The sequence below is a fragment of the Pseudomyrmex gracilis genome, unplaced genomic scaffold, assembly GCF_002006095.1.
Source record: "Pseudomyrmex gracilis isolate BER0280 unplaced genomic scaffold, ASM200609v1 scaffold_0, whole genome shotgun sequence".
Taxonomy (NCBI): Eukaryota; Metazoa; Arthropoda; class Insecta; order Hymenoptera; family Formicidae; genus Pseudomyrmex; species Pseudomyrmex gracilis.
The window spans coordinates 4,041,845-4,062,071 of record NW_018020584.1 but is presented as its reverse complement, the minus strand read 5'-3'; the positions used below and the strand labels follow the sequence as shown (position 1 = coordinate 4,062,071).

At 41.7% G+C, this 20,227-nt stretch overlaps 3 protein-coding genes across 3 annotated transcripts in view; 1 reads left to right on the top strand and 2 right to left on the bottom strand.

The window, feature by feature from the left end:
* The window catches only part of LOC109863840, a 10,349-nt gene extending 6,762 nt beyond the window's left edge, over positions 1–3,587 (bottom strand). Inside the window, exons 1-4 of the mRNA XM_020444457.1 lie at positions 3,492–3,587; positions 1,184–1,348; positions 728–828; positions 529–599 (exon numbers count right to left, since the gene is read on the bottom strand). Of these exons, the coding sequence (XP_020300046.1) occupies positions 529–599; positions 728–823 (167 nt within the window). The 5' untranslated portion in view covers positions 824–828; positions 1,184–1,348; positions 3,492–3,587. The remainder of the gene's footprint in view (positions 1–528; positions 600–727; positions 829–1,183; positions 1,349–3,491) is intronic.
* A 4,880-nt stretch (positions 3,588–8,467) lies between these two features.
* LOC109855558 (tetra-peptide repeat homeobox protein 1-like) lies at positions 8,468–10,144 on the bottom strand. Its single transcript, XM_020430007.1, has 2 exons — positions 10,078–10,144; positions 8,468–9,399 (listed from the first exon to the last, which is right to left on the bottom strand). The coding sequence occupies exons 1-2, from the start codon at positions 10,132–10,134 to the stop codon at positions 8,749–8,751; spliced, it is 708 nt and encodes a 235-aa protein (XP_020285596.1). The 5' UTR covers positions 10,135–10,144; the 3' UTR covers positions 8,468–8,748.
* A 7,069-nt stretch (positions 10,145–17,213) lies between these two features.
* On the top strand, positions 17,214–18,679 carry LOC109858522 (probable H/ACA ribonucleoprotein complex subunit 1). The gene is made up of 2 exons (XM_020435907.1): positions 17,214–17,298; positions 17,850–18,679. Exons 1-2 carry the CDS (start codon positions 17,233–17,235, stop codon positions 18,567–18,569), a joined length of 786 nt encoding a protein of 261 aa, XP_020291496.1. The 5' UTR covers positions 17,214–17,232; the 3' UTR covers positions 18,570–18,679.
* Positions 18,680–20,227: the final 1,548 nt, after the last annotated feature.

The following is a 20,227-nucleotide window of genomic DNA, read 5'->3' as shown; positions in this document are numbered from 1 at the left end:
ATCTCCCAGAGTATGTCGGTTTTTGGTACCAATTTAATATTAATTTATTATCAACGATTGAGATAGAAGTATCCAAAAAATTGATCGTTCTGTTTAATTCAACTTCTAATGTGAACTTTAACCTTGGATGGTAAGAATTGAAAATATCAAAAATAAAATTAATTTTATTAATTTTATTATTTTAAAGGATCGAAACGTCCACTTAATTTACATTGACTGCTGTTGCGATTTATTTCCACTCCCACCTTGGATCTGCGGCTCTCTGGTTTGTGCTTTTCTTATAGTTTGTCTCCGTTTGAGCCTTAAATTTTATGATTATTTTAAAGTTTTTTTTCTGCAATTTATAGAACGAGTACTCGACACATCTAAAGATTTTATGAACAAGCTTCTCTAAGTTCTCGGAGACTGAGTTTCTCGAGGATTCTAAATAGAACATATTGATCTACGAATCGTCTGGAATTGTGGAACCACATTTGCAACTTAAAATATCTTAGTGTTTGTTTAACGGAAACTCGAAGAATATCGTACCTGCTTTCGATATTCGTAGGCAAAAATAAGCAAAAATGTTCTCGGGCCGCATAATCCTTGCTACTTAGTTCCTGCAACGACGGAAAGTCCGTGGATAACAATTATCGGACGGACAGACTGTAATTATCTTGCAAAGCAAATAGTCGCTCTCGATTTTCTTCTAGACGTTACTTAAATGATTACGGGACGTTAAACTTACTTGAAGCGTGCCGATTCCTAAAATGATACCACTGGCATTCCAAGAAACTCGTTCGGATAAGAGGTTTGATTGAATTGCTGGATATTCAAGAGACATATATTCTGAAAGAGGTAATCCTTTATAATTACTGCGGCATGACTATTGCGAGATAAATAAGAGAGCAAAGTAATAAATTGGCAAACGAGAGAAAGTTAAAACGGTTGATATTACAATAATTATATATAATTCTGATTAATGTACGTTACATCTCTCAAAAACTTGAGATACTTGAAAGCAATCGAAATTAACTTTTTTTTTTAATTTTACCTACTTTGCACTCAAAGCTTGAATTTATATCGTTAATTAAGCAAAACAACTACTCGTTAAAATTAATAATCAATTTTTTTCAAGTAAAAATTCAGCATTTACGTGTGCCTAGAGTGTAATCTAAAAGTAATCGATAAATATGCAACGCACCTGTAAATTCTATGACGGTCTCGTTGAAGAGAATTATCGTTGAATTTACGTCAGGATATGAGAAAAGTTCGACGTGTGGGTTGTACCTGATCAATAATTCGGTATCGTGGACAACATGCTCGTTTTCGGTTATTTGGACCGTGAAAATATCCGGCTGACTGCATACTAAGATACAAACATGTATATATTCGAAACGTTAATATCAGTAATTTTTTTAGCTATTCGTGTGGAACCGCCCATATATTGACCAACGTCACTTCGAAATAAACCTTGGGCGATCGCGCAAAAATATTATCCCGGTATGTGTTAACATAACGTTCTATATGCAATATTCATTTTTTTTTTTTTTTTTTTTTGACGTGTGTGTGCGAGATAATTAGAAATGGTGATCACCTTCGCCACACACGTATGTCCGTCACACGTTGTGAAACATCGAACGGAAACGCGATTTTTTTACGTTACCGCATTCAAAACAAAATTATCACGATGTCGCAAAAACCAACAGCTATATATGCCTCCCAGCGAAACTTCATTCTAGAGCGCGAATGCAATAACGCTCCAACGGAATTTGTATGTAACTAACTACCGCACCTTGGGTCTCGAATTAAGCGATTTTTTTTTAAATGTTTCGTTACTTAACGAGCAATATGTTCCTTCGCTTTATCACGATTAGAATCTTCAATTTCACGTTTCTCCATTTTTCTATGATACAAAGAAGCAAAGTTTTACGAAAGCTCAACACGTTGCATAATGCCACATTGTGTGTGTGCGCGCGCGCGCGTTACGCGAGATTTTATTCATATGATTACGTGAAAGGTGAGATCGAGCGAAATCAAATTACAGATAAAATACAGGTATAATACATATGAGTTGTCGCAACTTTTGTTGCTATTGAGTTAGCAAGATTTTGCGCGCCAATTTTGTACATACAACATTTCAATATTGTGATCGTTTCTATTTCCAAGTCTTTGTTATGGTTGTGTTACAAGAGTTCGTTGCCGTGTGTGCCTCCGCTATCTCATTCGTATGCGCGTATGTATAACCATATCGTAATATTCTTTTTTCAACTCTCACGTGTAATTTCTGTCAGGCACACAGACGGGAACACCTTTTAATTAAACCACCTAAACGAGTCTAAGCGATCTCTCGCGTTGTTTTGCAACCGCGGAAAGGTTGCGGAAACATATTAATCTGCATATCATCGCGCGCATCGCGCGATGTAATTCTAAACCCGCGCGCGCGTAGCTGGTTCTCTCCTCCCTACCCCGCGAAGTGCAACGTTACACGGCGAAGTGGCTAACGTTACGGTAAACCGAGTCGTGACGGCGCAATTTCCTTCGCGTTTATATCCCAGAGGCGAGAAACAAAACCGTCTGGCGAGAAAATCGCGCGTTCACGTGAGGCGCTCGTTACAGGCGCAGGGTATAGACAAGACACAGAAGTAGACCGCGCGAAAGTCGATGCGGACTTTTGCGAGTCGCGCCTGTATAGTGATGCATAATAAGCTCGATCCTGCTGGTGCGCGCCCGATCGAGGAAATGCGCGCACCACCAAGCAGCCGAATGTAATGCGTAATCGCGGTGTTACCGCACCGACACAGACACAGCGCGCTTGATGGGACACATGCGCGTTGCATATCGATAACGTTGCGCGCATGTGTACGTGCGCGCACGACTGTGGAGAAGATTCTCTCCAGACCTTTTGTGGAACTTTCATAAAAGTCTTTCCGCATTGAACTGCAAATGCAAATAGACCGAGAAAGGACGAAAAGAAATTGATGTGTTTGCGATTGCTTGCGGACGCGTGTATCGCGTGATTTAGAAGTTCTTGCGCGAAATGTTTTTCTCGTTCCAAATTGCAGTCATTGAGATTTGACAACGGATTTTTTTTTAACGCGTTTAACACATTAGTAATTAGATTTAACACAATTACAATTTTTATGTTTAGATCGAATGACCCTCCAAAAAGTATCGGGTGTTGTATCGGACGTGTTCTTCTGAACAAATTTATGATAGTAACAATCTTGGTCTCTCGTGCTCCTCGCTGTGTAACATGCAGTTTGTCGAACTGCATGTTACACTGTTTTTTTTCTTTTCAGTTTCGATGAAAGTTGAATTTACAACCGTGCCGGAACAATAGAAAAGCGGTTTGAATTTAACTGTTTTCTCTCTTGACGACGTTTTTTATAAGAATTTCCGCGAATTCACCTTCCGACATTATTACGCAAGAGGTATTAAACAAGTAACAGTCTCGTTGAATTATTCCGGTCCACTTGTTCCCCCCTCTCCCCACCGCTGATATTACTCACCTGTTAGCGACGTCGGTTCTCCCGCGGATCGATATATTATTGTTACCAACGTAGTTAAGAAAAACCACGCGGAACGAGCAGAACGACTTGCAGACATCGCGACCGCTTTCAGCACATTAAAAACTCATTACAAACCGACTGTCAATGCTACTTATAACTGTGTGCTTTGTGGTTAACATTAATTTTGATAAAAAGAAATCCACGAGTGCGGCAAGAAGATAAGCCTATTTATAAGTAGCAAGAAAACTTTGCTAAGTTTACTGATATGATGTTCGTTTTATCATCAAACAAACGTTGTGTCGTACAATTTAACGAAACGTAGTAAAGAAATCTTGTCTACAAATAAATTGATTCGAAGCTTATATCTCGGCAGTTTTGACTGCTAGAGTTTCGATTTATAAAAAAAAAAAAAAATCCCATAGATTACCTTGAAATGTGAGCCAATTAGAAACCGTCCAATTATACTAATTTATTGTAGTTCACTCTTTTCACTCTTTAGGGTTATTACCCCTCCGTATTTCGGATCGATGGCGTAGCAATTTACTTGGCCGCTCTCGGGTAACCTCGGATTTATTACCATTTCACACGTACAAGAATTAATGTGCAATTTAGCCATGATAAATTATTTCTAGTGTAATTACACACGTAATAATAGACCGGCGTGTACTATTTATATTTTTTTGATGCGTTTATTGTAAAGCAGGCGGTATACTGTGTATTGTGCGCGAGATAAAAACTTTATCACACATATTTTTTATCGCGTTTAGTTTAATAGTAATACTAGTAATTTTAACGTATGCATTTCGTACGACAGTAAGAGAAAATAAATATTTTGGTATATCCATAGTGTAAATTTCGCCACAAAAGAAATTTGCTGTGCAATCGAGATAAACTCTCAGATACACACAACTTGTAACAATAATCGTAGTGTGAATAAAACACAAAATATATATACACACATGTGATTGAATCTCTAATAATGGTACGGCATTATTCAATTATTCTCGCACACTTGTTTAATTATACACAAATTTGTTACGAAAGATACTTCGCGATTAATATTATTGCACGATGTTAATTACTTACGTCAGAAATTGACATTTTTATTACGTTGTGATTTTACGAAACAATAAGCGCGCGTGAGAAATATAAAATAAAGTTTTTCACAAACATTTTAATCAGAAAGCTCGTCGTTCACTTTTTCAATCAAAATTTCATAATTCTTTTTGCGGTTATAAGTTTTAGTCTAGTTTCTTTGCTAAAGGTACATACATACACACGCTAGAAAAACCGGCCACGCTGTTGACAGTATCAATATTAACGTTATGTCGGCGATCATTTCCCCGTGCAAACAACGGGGGTCACATGCGTGACGCGATAGAAAGAATTTTCTGGACGCTTCTTCCCAGCGCACACAAAGAAAATGATCGAACAGCGTCATGTATTTTGCAGATTTGTGAAAAACTAGATAAAAAAAAAAAAAAAAAAAGTGGATACATCGATAGTACGCGCGCGTGCGCGTGCTATCTTTTTTAGACCAACGATATAGCATCTTTTTTTATTTAACATTTTAAAAAACAAAGTAAAATATCTTGAGATTCAACAACGGAACTGTGCGCGTAAAATATTATCGCCAGATTGTGCGATCGCTCGCTTGTGCATGTGTCGGCGCGTCTGCATTTTTCGTGAAAGGAAACATAGCAACCGCGAAAGTGCATAGAGCGCAACGCGACCGTCGTTTTCTGTCTCAGCCAGCCGCGTCGCTCTTCCCCGCCCTCGAGATTTCTCTAATTGGGCACGATAAGATCGCCGCCCGGAATCTTATTAACGGCACGCTCTCCCGTTGCAACGTTTGTTAATAACGGTATAATCCGTAATAAAAAAAAAAAAAAAAAAAAAAAAAGAAAAACGACCGAAACTCGCACGAAAGCAAAAAAATCGCGATTCCGCTTCGATTAAATCGTAAAACCGTAACATTGTAGCGTATGTATCTACACGTCGGGCTTCTTCGTCGCGATGAGAAATGTTTCGACGTAACTTAGTATTCTTCGACAATTCAACTCCGGAATCAACTCCGGAATTAATTTCTCTGACGTTGAAATCTCATTACGCGTCTTGTCTGCGTATTATAGATAATGGACGTTCGAGATCGATGCTCCGATGTCGAACTGTCGATTTTTCGTGTCACGTGAAGAACAGACGGTTTGCGTAATTTGTCAGCAGATATGAGACACAAGACATGTGGTTTTAATTGACATTTCGCAAGAGAGCATCGGACTTGAAAGGAATACGGTTAAAAAGATAAAATGCGTCTGTTGGAAGAATCAACACAAGAGCAGCTTTGAAGTGAGGTTTTCATAATTTCGAGAGTTACTTAAAGAGAAGAGACAGGAGGCGAATCAGTTTAATCGGCACACTTACCTATGCACACAGAAAACACTTTCTGTTTATTATTATTATTATTATTATTATCATTATTATTGTTATTATCAAGGCCTTTACAATCTGCGGTACAAACACACCAGAGGAGCAATCGCGCGCTTTTCTTGAATGGTCCTCTGTCCGAAGAGAATTGCGTCACAGCTAAACGAAACGGCACAATCACTGCGCATTTACATATGCCTGTTGTATAACCCGCGTCGATTATCCCAAATGTTAATAAACGTAATATGCGCATCTCTCTGTTTATTCTCGTACGCACATGCGCCTCGCGCTATCTGATCGAAGAAAAAAATCTCTCTCTTTTTCTCTCTCTCTCTCTCTCTCTCTCTCTCTTTCTCTTTCTCTTTACTTTTACGCGCAGACTATTCCTATAGACCATTAACTGTGATTACCTGGCACGCAGCGTATTAGATAACGCAGCGGGATGCGCTCATCGACCTGGCCCGCGCGCGTCTCAATCGACGGCCGCACACGTACATACATTCTGCAAGAAGATAAATTTAACAGAGACTTTACCCGACACTGTCGTCCCGTGTTTGTCGCTTTCCACGTTCCTTTAATCGATCACACGTTACCATGAACGTTGCCGTTCCGTGACGAATCGATTTTCACGATCGTCACGGTGCTAATAACGTACAACTCACCCATAACGAAAGTCTCATTGCGACACATCTAAACAAAGACATGGGCTGCCACGATCTCGCCGAGCCGCGTCTGTGCATCTTCTCGATACGCATACATGTGTGTACATGTACATAACGAGCCATCATCCGCGATCTCCGCAATCTCACCTGACCTGTTTTAAACTTTCTTGGATTTTAAAGATCGCTCGTACACCCACGCCGGTCGTTTTCAATTTCTAGCATGCGCCACGGAAACCAAACTCGACACGCGGAAATGAACTTAGGGTGTGGCATATGTTATCGGAAATGACGACGGAAGTGGGTAAAAGGAGAGAACGAGCAGCGACGACGATGTCGTCGGAGATATGTTTCTCGCGTCTAGCTTGTGTCTCTCTCGGGCCGTCTCGGTTTTCGTCGCGACCGTCGTATTAATGAGACATCGTCGGGACAAATGCGTCGTGTCGCAGAATGGATCGTGTATAACGGTAGCTAAGATGCATGTAGCCGAACGGACCTGCGCGGACCCGAGGATAAACTGGCGTCTATAATCGCGGAAAGCAATTGAGTTTGTCTTCACGGTTTATCTATCTGTGGGATGGCCGCTGATGGTGTGTGTCTACTATGTATTCGCGGCGAGATACGGGAAAGTTCGATCTCGCACGCACAAAGAAAAAACGCATCTCGGAAACGAAAGCGAGCGGAGCGGACATTTATTCTCGCGTGCGTGCGGAACTTTTTACGTGAAACAAACGGGAAGAGAATGTTAGGAAGTCCGTGTTAATTGCCCGCCGTGCGTTCGGAATCTTGTTACATCTTACGTTACAGAACCGCACATTTGTTTAACGATCGGGGGGGGGGGATCGTTAAATTAAAAACTGCAAAACGACAAAGCTATACTTAAGGAAATTTACTGTCACTTATATATGTATAATTTACTTGAATAATTTACCGTTTTATTTATATATAATTTATGCAAAATTTCTAAACAATTTTTAATATTATAATTTTTAGGATTTATTTTCTAATTCATAAATAAAATATGTAAATGTTGAAAGCATTTATTTAAAACGTATGTTATTTTTTTCACATTACATTTACATTAGAGGAATTTTCTGCGCGATACAATCTAAAAAAAAGTGATCTATATTTCGGAACGTGTTACGCATATATATATTAGACCAAACTTTCATGCAAAACAACTATTCACCGAAAGACACCTTTCTGTTCATGAAATGCCGATAGTGTCGGACGCGGATGTCGCAAACGCAAATGCGTAAATAAGGTTTTCGCAATCGCGCGGTGGTTTGGCAACAGCTCCTTCCGATTTTTTGTTCTCGCGCACTTCTCACCGCGTCTCAGGAAAAGATCGGTCGAACGGTCGGCGCGGTTCTGGAAAAAATCAAACGACGCAGTTGGCGAGAGCGAACGTAGCGGTTCGCCGAATATCTTTGTGACGCAAGGCGCGCATACGTCGCGCGCGGCAGCGCGTGATGTGTGTGTCGAAAGTGCCGGGAGATTAATCTCCCGTGTCTAAAGAGAGAGAGAAAGAAAGAGAGAGAGAGAGAGAGAGGATATGTTCGCGGATATTTACCGCGATTTTCGCACACTCTGACATTTTGCGTCTTGCGCGCTTTATCCCTTCCCGCTTGTTGTCCCGACGTAGTGCCCGTTTACTTTAACGATCCCTAGAAGTAGCGCTTGTTTTTCTAGTGGCACATATATACATACGGTCTTACGGTGAAACAGGTGTACCTCTCTTGGCGCAACTCGCGTAATATCAACGCGAGTGAAAGTTCCCTTCGCAATTCCTCATAATCGCGTAACGCGTTGGGTTCAATACGTCTCTCCATTAAGCTAAGCCTCCTCTAAATCCTCTCCCGACAACACTCGAGCGTGTTTCATAAGCGGTCATTACGTAGTATAAAAAAAATACTTTATTTGTGTTTACATTTACAAGGTGTATAGTACAATTCCATAATGGGATCACATTGAAAATACAATATCGATGCGTCGCATTGACTTCTGACGTCGCGTAGCAATCTGGTCGTTCCGCCGATTGTAATCTCGAACCCTCGACGATCGATCTCTCTTGAATTGGAGCTCCTATTCTAATCTCGCGCCGCGAGCCGTTTACCGAAAGAGAAAAACAATGAAGTCTTCGCTCTTTCTTGTGGTAACTTTGTCTTAATGCTCTAATGATATCCACCGAAATCGTGACCGCCGAAGTCGTGACCGCCAAATCCGCCCTCAAAACCGCCGCCGAAACCGCCCTCGTCGTGACCTTTAACGACTACGGGATAAGGTTCCTTGACGACTACGGGCACCTTAACGGGATAGGGCACCGGCTTTGACACCTCGACCGGGACCTTGACCGGTACCTTGACTGGGTAGGGCACTTTGACGGGCACCTTCACCGGTACCTTCACCGGATAAGGCACCGGCTTCTCAACCGTGTAGGGCACGTGCTTCGTGACCTCGACCGGATAAGGCTGTGGTACGTGAACCGGGTACGGACGATCGACGGGTACTTTGACCGGCACCTTCACCGGGTAGGGCACGTGTTTCGTGACCTCAACCGGATACGGGTGCGGCACCGGCACGTGCTTCGTGACCGTTACCGCCTTGACGTGATCGGTGGAGATGATCTCGCCATGACCACCACCCAGACCGCCACCCAGACCGCCGAAGCTATGACCTTCGAAACCGCCTCCGAAGCCGCCATGATCGCCCAAGCTCAGCTCCAATCCGCGTTTTGATTTCTCATCCTTGGGCTGGGCGCTGGACTTGGATTCTTTCTTATCCTCAGCTGCGACCGATAATACCAGGCCGCAGAGAAGTATCACCTGCCGGAAGAAAGGAAATCAATGCCTGTTCGAACTTACGTAATTACACGGCAAGCGTGAAATCGGAAAATTTTACGGAGATAGAGCGCGTAAACTAAACTTTGGTTAGAAATCGCGTTGCGCATCGGTAATGTTTTACGCTGTACTAATATTAGTTTACGTAACGCTAATGCCAGTTTGCGGAACTTGATGAGAGACTTGGCATAGACATGTTGCATCGACTGTTACGATGATTTAAACAAGAACTGCTTCTATGGTTTGTAGAACAACATAATAAAAGTCTTTTACATGATGACTGATAACATTGATTTGAATTTTTCATATTAGTTGAACAGAAACAACTTGATATCACATCCAAGTAGTATAGTTAAAAAATTAGTATCAACAAATTTAAAACAGTAAGGCAAATTTATTTTTTAAAAAATTTCAAATTAGTTGCTCTCTAAAATTGTGCAAAAAAAAAATAATTTCCAAAATGTTTTCAAAAACGACAAACATCCAACGATTTTCATAAAATCCGCAAATCATGTCTTCAAGATTACTGATTATTACACGTATGTGTTAGAAAGCAAGTTGTGGGTTGAAAATGACAGAATGCGCCTGCAACGCGTCGCACGAATGCGGCTCGTTGGTTCTACAAGCGGTGATTCGAGCGGCTATCTTACAGGAGCTACTCACTTTCAGCTTGTCGGTGCTGTTCATGTTGGTCGGCAGTGAGCACACTGGTACCGCCATGGTCTACCCTCGCTTTTATAGGAGACGCAACGGTCTGTCCGCTGGGCAACTCGAGCGTGCCGATGAAATTGTCGGCGGGTAGGAAGTCAACAGAAAGAAAGGAAGACAACGCCGTTCGTGGGCGACGCTTTTCTCCGCGTCTGCTTTTGTGTTCGCGTCTATTTTCTCTTCGTTTTCGTTTTTTTTCCTTTTCTTTTTCTTTTTTTTTTTCAAGAACATCTCGTCGTGTTTTCGAGTTTGTTCGACTCCGGATAGAAATCTATTTTTCTAATCAAGAGAAAAAAATAGAGCCGAATCGTCTTACATGTCTCACGAATAATTTTGTTTTAATGTAAATGTCGTTGGGAAATAATCGATAGCACGGAAAACAACTCGGCGAATAATACGATTAGCAATAAATAATACGATTTTACATATCGATGTTTTATTAATGTAATTTTGGCTGACAGTACGCCTTTCTCTATACACTTCTGTAGTTTCCGAGGGCTTCATCAATATTTAGAGCTTAATTAACCCGAGGAGGCAAAGAATTGGAATTTCACGACGACACGAGAGCGCTTCCTTTTTTCTCTTTCTTCACCGTCCGAACGTATGAACTCTCTTTCTCTCTCTCTCTCTCTTTTTCTGGAACATTCGCATTCAGAGTTCCAACTTCTTCGAATTTAATATACTCGCCTCATTTCCATGCTCGTGGCATGCTCAACCGGCGTGTTATCTCTTTCCTGGAGTTTCGTGTGCATTGCGACATTTGTCGTCGAAGAAGAAGAAGATAGTCACCGTCGGCCGTGAAATTAAAAAGAATGATTTGAACAGAGACGCCGTTGCCGCCTCCGCTTTTAATGGGAAGTTGTTGGAACTCGTTAACGCGACCGGATGAAATTCTCGCGCGCCGGAAATGGTTTTACGTGAAAACCCGGTTTTCGCGCGATATAGATACGTTATATATGTAACGGGGGGTGGCGCGATTTTTGGTTTATCACACGTAGCCCTCGCGGGTACAGTTAATCTCGGAATGACTTTGCGCCACGATCTCGGCTGGTTCGAAGGATATTAGAATACCCGCGTATCCATGGCTTATCAGGGTTATCGGCACGAATAAATTTCCATACATCTGAATTTGGATTTCCATATTTGAATCTGAAAATATTGATTTGACTTCTAGCAGAATAGGATAGGGAGGAGGCGTGTTTCGAGAGGGCCGAAGCGCGTTTCCCTCCCTCTCGATTGGCCGTCGATCTACCCGCGGTGAAAATCGGACAGGACGATGTACGCGAATAGTTTCCACTTGACCTATAGCCGCGGATTAAATTGTTTTCGATGAATTTATAGTGATTCGCTGGAGACCACAATCTGCTCGCGCTTGTTGTTGCGCCGCTGCTGTTTCTCCCGACACGAACCTGAAAACCAACAATTGACGACGACGATACGAAACGAACGACGTGTCGAAAGCGCCGGCTTTCTTTCGAGCTCGGTGAGTTCGTTATTTGAAACCTTGATCGTGATCCATTGCGGATTGTTTTTCTTGGCGCAGTCGCGTAACAGAGTCCGTATACTTGAAACCATTCTTGAAACGGTATTTATCGCCGTTGTGTGAGATAACAAAAAATCGATGCCAGAGATAGCGTGGTGGTCATAGCATTAATTAGCTGGAACGTCGCTCTCTTGACTAATCGGCAATTGCGCGAACATGCGTGACGGCAATCCATTAATTGCTGAAGCCGCACAGTCTCATTCATTGAATTTGAAACTAATGACACGCGCTGGTGCCGAGATGGCTAATTTTCTGCGGTTTATTCCTGCTCTAAACCCACGCTTCGTGTTTTCATCGCGCGTCGCGGCAGCACAACGGACGCGCGTACGTACACACAACGCGATCGACAATTATCATTTAGCAGTTTATTGTGAGTCAATGAATTATTCGTTAAGAAGGTCAAAGTTACGTAACTTATTCAGACGTGCATTACGCAATTATACATATATTATAAATTTATTGCTGTTTATCCACGTCATTAATAATACATTAATATCGTCATGCGTTATGTACATTATCATACATAATATATTATTAATGCAGTTTAACACATTATACAATGTATGCGCTCAATACGCAGCAGAAGCGCTTGATTTAAATTCAATTCCGTTTTGCGAAAGAACGCAAAATTACAACTCTTTTGCGCAAGACGCGGTTTCTTGCTTTGTCCAGAAGTCGCGATACACATAGTGCGTAACGTGTTGTTTTTTTTTTTTTTTTTCCCAGGCTAACCTTCTTTTATGTACTTATTGTGTCATAAGTACCTCCGCGCGCATTGTTATTACGTTCTAAATTACGTGTACGCGCGCGCGATTTTAATTGCGATGTTATTAGCTCGAAAGTCTTCCTGCAGTAAGAATAATATCAGGAAGCTGTTAAGCGCACTAGCTATAGGAATATCAGATTAAATCTATCGCCGCGCGGTGAAAACCTGTGAGACCTCGGTTTTTTTTTTTTTTTTTTTAATTTTTTTTTTATTTTCTTTCCCGTTCGACCGATTGTAGTGACTCTGTAATATTACGTACACGGAACTTCACAAAGTATAAGCTGGCCGATTATGTTTACTGCCGGATATAACGTGCACGATATATGCTCGAATTGAAGGTGGCGATCGCTCACTTTCTACCGATCTCCCGATACTTATTTCGTGCGGCCGCAATTATGTAAATTTTAACATCACATCGCGTCACTAGCGTCGCTTAGAAGACTTTTTCGTGTCAGGACCACGAAAACCGCTTTTGATCTCGTGTACAAGCGAGCCGAGCTCATGCGAACCATATGCAAATTATGCATAATCTTTTGCACGTGAGCACCTGCGCCTAATGTCAACTTAAATGTCTGCATCCAGTGTACCTTTCCCATGTCGAAGTTCATTAGAAGCCTCGGCGTCATTAATGCAATTAATCAACGCGATATTTTCGAGAGAAAGAGAGAGAGAGAGAGAGAGAGAGAGAGAGAGAGAGAGAGAGAGAGACGCGCGGCCTCGCGTTTGCGCAAATGCAGAGCAAGATCTGAATTTTAATTAAATTTTGTGTGCGCTTATATTTTCGAGAGAGAGAGAGAGAGAGAGAGAGAGAGAGAGAGAGATCAAGNAGAGAGAGAGAGAGAGAGAGAGAGAGAGAGAGAGAGAGAGAGAGAGAGACGCGCGGCCTCGCGTTTGCGCAAATGCAAAATTAATTTTGCGAAAAGCCGAAGCGTCGCAGCAGTATTCGTTAAAAAAATATTTTTTTCGAGTAGTTCGAGTAGTTACTTGAACTTTATTCTGTACAAGGAGAGAGTTGCGGCAGTGTAAATGTACTCTAAGTGCACCGGCGGATCCTCGCGTGCCACGAAGACGCAGACAGCGCGCAGGCAGACGTCGTCGTCGTCGTCGTCTGGCGGCAGGATTTTCGCGCAGTCTGCATTTCTGCTTCACCGACCGCAAGCGTAACCTTATGCAATAATGGGAAAGGCTTTGGAGTCAGCCAGACCGCGGCTCTCATGAATATATGGATAGATGTTCTCGCTCAAGGTGTTTATCAAGCCGTTTTCTAGTTACGCCCTTTCCACTCCCGCCCGACACCCTCGCCCTTCAAACACAAACATAATTTGCGTCCTGCTGAGATGAAAGGGATTTTTAGCTTTCTGTGGACGGTGTCTCGAGATTTTAGCTTCCTCGAAGGATATACTTCTACGTAAAGACTGCGATGGATACTAGTGCTCATAAATTTTTTATGTCGTGCTCTATAAATAATATACATTTTTATGTCGCGCTTTTTTTTTTTCGAAAGATTTGATTTCTTCGAAGTTGTATGTAAATTGCACATGCGTCATTGTTTATGTCAAATGTTCTTTATAAAAAATATAGCTGTCAAAATATCACGTCATTATTTCCAATAAATGCTCTGTAATATCGAACGATCTTTTACTGCAACAGCTTTTATTGCAGTGTGACGTTTGTTTGTTTGTTTTTTTTTATAGTTAACACATTTTAAAAAATATATTCGTCTAGAATATATATGTTTGTTAAGTTTTATACTTAATGATCCAATATCTAATGTAATTGTACATATATGCGATAAATTAATAATTGCGCTACGTGCGCAGAACAATTTATTCAAAGAAAGTTCGCGTTTTTACATTACTTTCAATATCGTAACACTAACCTCGTGTACCAAATTATCTTTACCTGCTTTGTCATACTTGAGCGATGTTGACATTGCAATTACTAATCTTTAATCGCTCATAACTCAAATTAAGATCTATTATAGACTTGCCATTTTTTCATATTAGAACTCTCGTCTTAGAAATATTTCGAAGAATCAGATTATATAAAATATCTTCGATGATTTTGAGACACCCCGTGTATTGAAATATATAAAAACTGACCACTTATAATTCGAGAGAAGTAACAGCAGCTAAAATGTGATTATGTAAGATATTACGCTTACAAGTGCGATATATGTTATGAATAGGTTCACAGAATTATTATTGTAAAAGTTACAAAATATTTTATTAGATTGCTAAAGAAGTTGTTGAGCAAGAAATTGATATGTAACTCTCTCTTTTTTCTCTCGTATTTTGCTTCGATTGAGTAAAGTGAGAGAGAGAGAAAGAAAAGCATACGTTACACATCAAATGCATATTATTATTATTATTATTTTCGTAGAGCTATTTAATTTGATTGTCGAAAAAATATTTTAAAAGTTTCACAATTACATTATAAAAAGATATTATCAACATTACGAAAACGGGGGAATTAAATTAACGATATAAGCAAGCAGAGCGTAATGGTGAATGTACAAAGTAAATTAAAAAACCGATGTTTTAATAATTAACTAGAGAACGGGCTGCACAAAGATATGATACGTTACCGCATTGTAAACTACATTACGTACCACACAATTGCTCGATTATCATGTTTGCTTTACAAGACAGTAAATAACAAATTTCCACGTAATAAATAAAAGTTTAACTTGGATTAAAATGAATATGTATGTAATGAACTTGTTTTCGTCGAATCAGTTGTCTGACCGACGCACTGAACAATCAATCGTTTACTGAATAATACGAGCACTGAAATCTTGTCATAACTGCGCGCGAAACATCAATATAAAAATAATAATATTTGTGTATACAACATACAAGTCGCTTTATCTCTCTGACATATATATATATATATATACATATATAATTAAGCCAACTGATATATTGAGCAAAATCCCATAATTGCGTATTACCCGCGTGATAATTATTTTCGAACGAAATATCATCCGATCGAGACCTTTTGCAAAGACGTCATCACGAAACATGTTTACCCAGAATATCGGTCGGTTCACCTAGGTGCCACTATAAAAAAACAAAAAATGCCACCTGCGAGATCGAACTACATACCTAAGTAAAAGTTATGTTATTAATGCCAAATCACCATGGATCGATTATGAAAGTCGTTTCGATAAAAAGTCGCCGCGCGTGAATGACTTAAAGTAGCAACTAATCTCTTTTTTAAGATCCGATAACGGTACATTATGGAATCGGATTATTCTGTGTGTGAAGAAAAACGTCGCGCTGTTTCGACACCAAGTGATTCAGATCCATTATTGCGTTATTAACAATGCGGTCGATTAAATAGACAGACCTTCGGTGATTTTTTGTATAGATATATTATATTATACGTGTAAATACAAAAATATGTTCTTCAAACTTACAAAAATAATAATAGACAAGACGATAGTGCGTCGATGTTGCACCGCGACATGTCGCAACGCGAGTTTTCTCCTTCACGATCGACGCGTGTGCGCGTTATATCGCGGGCGTACATTATCGCCGAGTATTGTAATATCTTAACGACTTCCTTCGCGAATTGCAAATCCATTTTTTAATTAACGGAGCATCGAGCATGATGCCGGGATACACAGCGTGCGTGCGTGTCCGTGACACACGGGAGAAAGTCTCTAATCGTCGCGCCGCCTTGCGTGCGCGTCGTTTCACGCTATGGATTTTGTCGCTTGTAATCAAGACTTACGACGAGAGCCGTTGAAATCATAATATAAACGCGATCGCGAATTAATTAAAGAGGATTCCTTGCACGCGCGAATAATATTATTTTCGCGTGCGAGTTACGCGATATGTCAAAAACATTGCTTCCGTGTTTTAATTGCTCGATTAATTAATTAAATGCCGTTGATAAGAGGTTGCGTTTAATAAATAACAAACAGTCGACGTAGCTTCCACTAAAACGTTTGAAGAAAATGCGCATACGCATTACCGCAATCGACGAGAAAGAGAGAGAGAGAGAGAGAGAGAGAGAAAGATCGTAAAATTAAATTTAAAATCTCTATCGTACAGACGATTGCACGCTAGATTAAATCGAAACGTCCTCCTCCATCGTATTACCGTCCACTTATGTCTTAGGCGAAAGTCATCGGAGCCGTTACGTCTATCATCGCGCAAAACTTTCATAATCTTATATCAAATATAAATTTAAAGTGTCATTTTTTTTTTCGTCAATCACATAACATCTCTTACGAGTCACGTTCCTAAACGACACACATCGGCTTTGTACATCGTTGGAATTCCTAATTGTCCTTATGTAGGTTGAATGGCGCGCCGCGTTGCGTAAGATGCGCGTTGAGAGCTGGACGATCAACATTATTATCCGGTAAAATTTACGAGGTGCGCGGCGAGCAACAGAAAAAACTATTCCGTGACTATATTCTGACGTCTGGGTGAAAGAAAGAAAGGAAGCAAAGAAGAAAGAGAGCACGGACCGTTAGGACCGGCGCGAGCGATTGAGCGCCAGATCAATTGTGCCGGGCCGTAAATTGCGAGGCTCTTCTCCGAGGTGAGGGGATAGGCGATTGGAAACGCGACTCGAGGCGACCGACGTTACGCGGTCCGTATCCGGGTATCCGGCAGTAATCGGCCCTCACCGGGCGGTAGCCCGTGGGAAAATGGCTCGAGCGGTTTTGCGCGGGAGATGGCGACGTGTGTACAATCGGTCCACCTTAAAGCCGTCGTTCCGGCGTTTGGACGAGCGCGATTTTCCGGGGAGTGGGCCAGCGCGCACGGCGAAAGTGCCGGTATATATGCCAGTGATTGGCGCGATGCAACTTCAGTGTGCACTCCCGAAGGCTACCATGAGCACTTCGCAGGTGAGAGCTCGCGCTGCCTGGCACAGACGGCGCGCACCCGTAAACCTCTTGACGAAGGAAAGACCTTTAGGGCAAAAACAAACGAGGGGGATTATGCACGACGTATGAGAGAAACGCGTTCGGGATTTAGCGTTCACGGCGTGAGATCGGTTTAGGTAATCATGGTGTTTCTCGCGTCCCGTTGCGGCGCGCAGTGTCGGAGTCCACGTAGACTAAATCACGGTGTGGTTCTTTGTTCCGACAGACGAGTGAGAGTCTCGCTAAATTCTCATTTTGCGTGATGTAAATAAATACGTCGTATCTTTGATTATGTTTGTATATTTTGACACAAGTGCGCCGGTATTCGTAATAATATATTGTCACTTAACATCTTTAGATATTAGCATCTCTTTAGATGTTTAGGTATTTTTGTTTAGGTATTTTTTTTATTTAGTTTGCATCGCAGGGTTATATTTTTGCTAAGACCCTATCAAAGATATAGGGTCAGCTCTCAAAGTTAACAGTACAAACCTTGACCATGAGAAACCGCAATTAACACACGTTTATTCCAGATCCTCGTGCTCTTCGCCCTTGCGGCGACGGTGGCTACGGCCACCGAGACGAAGAAGTCCGACAGCAAAGGAGCCGTCGACTCAAAGGATGCCAAAAGCAAGCGCGGCCTGGAACTCAGTCTGGGTCATGGCGGTTTTGGTGGCGGCGGTCTCGATTTAGGAGGACATGATTTCGGCGGTGGCCTCGGCGGCGGCGACTTCGGAGGTGGACTTGGCGGCGGCGGCGGCGGCGGCGGTCTTGGAGGAGGTGACGGTGGACGTATTTCCGGCATCACGATCCATCGCGAGGTCTCGGTGCCAGTTCCGGTGCCGTACACCGTCGAGAGAAACGTACCGGTGCCCGTGCACGTACCGGTGAAGGTCCCGGTGGACAACCCGATACCTGTTCACGTACCAAAGCCTTATCCGGTCCCAGTGGAGAAGACCGTACACGTCCCCGTGGAGAAACCGGTTCCGGTACCCTTCAAAGTACCCGTCAAGGTGCCCGTTAAGGTGCCCGTCCCATACAGCGTCCCATACAAAGTACCTTACCCCGTAGAGAAGGAAGTGCCTTACCCAGTCAAGGTGCCAGTCGTTGTCAAGGAATCGTATCCGGTTCTGGTGCACGGACACGGACACGGTGACGGAGGTGGTTTGGGCGGTGGCTTTGGAGGTGGACACGGCGGCTTCGGCGGTGGATACGGTGGCGGTCACGAGATCAGCTTTGGCTTGCACCATTGATAATAGTCTGACATCGACAATCGATATTAACGATATTCTTGTATATAATGATTGCGGTTTTTTTTTTACACGTGCTGTCTTAGCAAAATAAATATTAAATTATTAACGCGTGTGGTTGATTTTTTTTTCTAAAACTCAATATTTCTCCTTGCCCTTCGCGCACACTTTCTTGTCTGAAGAAGTGAGATACATGAATGTTAAAATGTGGCGATCGATTTCTCTAAGAAACGCACCCTCGTTCTCGAAAGCGAGGGAAGCGATATCCACTTTTACTGATTTACATGTGCAACGCACATGACAAGAAATAAATCGCGACTACAAAACCGGCTCTCTTCTTGTGTGTTAGATTTTCTTGCGTAATGCACTTAAAGTTATTGCGAGTTCGTAATCATAACTGCTATGGTATAAGCGGAATCTTAACTACTTCCTGAGAAACTAGGCGGAATCACGTTACAATGTGATTACCGGACGACATGTGAAAGTGTCTGAACTAGTCGTGTTACAATTCTATGTTAGACATACGTACCAGAAAGCTTATTATCTTTCTCTACGGTTAAAGATTCTGACAGAAAAGCCTTACTTGTTTGAACTTTTTTTTTTCAATTTTATTTCTTGTAAAGAACATAGGCACGTAACAGCAAAATGCAATATACTATATCGTAGATTTGTGAGACTCGAGGGCGCTTGCGAGATCTTTAATTTCATCAAAATATCTTCCGCGTGCGAATCCAATCGTCACGCACGTGTTCGCGCAAATCACGTGTTGACGTTTATATTTTATTGTAAAGCCATGTGTATGTGCGTCTCGCATACCGGTCAGGTTTCCTTATCCCCAACGGTACAAGGTAGATTATTCCACAGTCAAGGTTGCTGGAAGAAATAATATTGAATATTTGCAGTGGGTAATTCAAACGCACATAGAGGAGCGTATGTAGAGAAAGAGAAAAAGAGAACTGCATGAGTTTTTCTCCCGGTGAGAGGAAACGAGCTGTGCGAACGGAAAGAGAACGCGATTTCCGTAATCTTACTTCCTCGACGCGGTAACATTTCTCGCAGCGCGGCCTTACCGCAGGGACCATCGGCGTTACGTAAATAGATCGATCGGTCTTACATAACCGTTATGAAAAGAAAGAGCAAAGCTACCTTTACTATCCGGCGAAACTCGTAATGAGACGACGATATCGAATTCTATATTAGCAATTTATAACAACGTTTCACTCTCATAGCGCGCTCAACTATGTAAGTATCACTTTCGTTCGCAGTTCCGCGCGCCGTCGTACTCGCACTCGCGATACACGTTATGTGATATCTACTGGTGTTTTTTTTTGTTTCTCTTCGATTTCGAGTGATAGTCTTCCAACGTGATTCGTTACATTAGGCTCATTTACGAGATTATGCGATCTAATTATTTTTCAGCACGATGTAAACGAATCTTTTAATTGCGATGTCTCGTTATATAGAGAGTTCCCCCTTCTCTTTCCTCTCCAACTATCAAAGCTATACAAAATCGACGAACTTGCACAGACTCGAAGCAATCGTTCCCGAGTCGAAATTTTGACTCTCTGATGAACCTCTCATTCTACTATATATAGGAGTTACGATAGTAAAGTAGGTTCAATTGCAAGGATAAAATTTGCTCCTACTTTCAACCTAAAAGT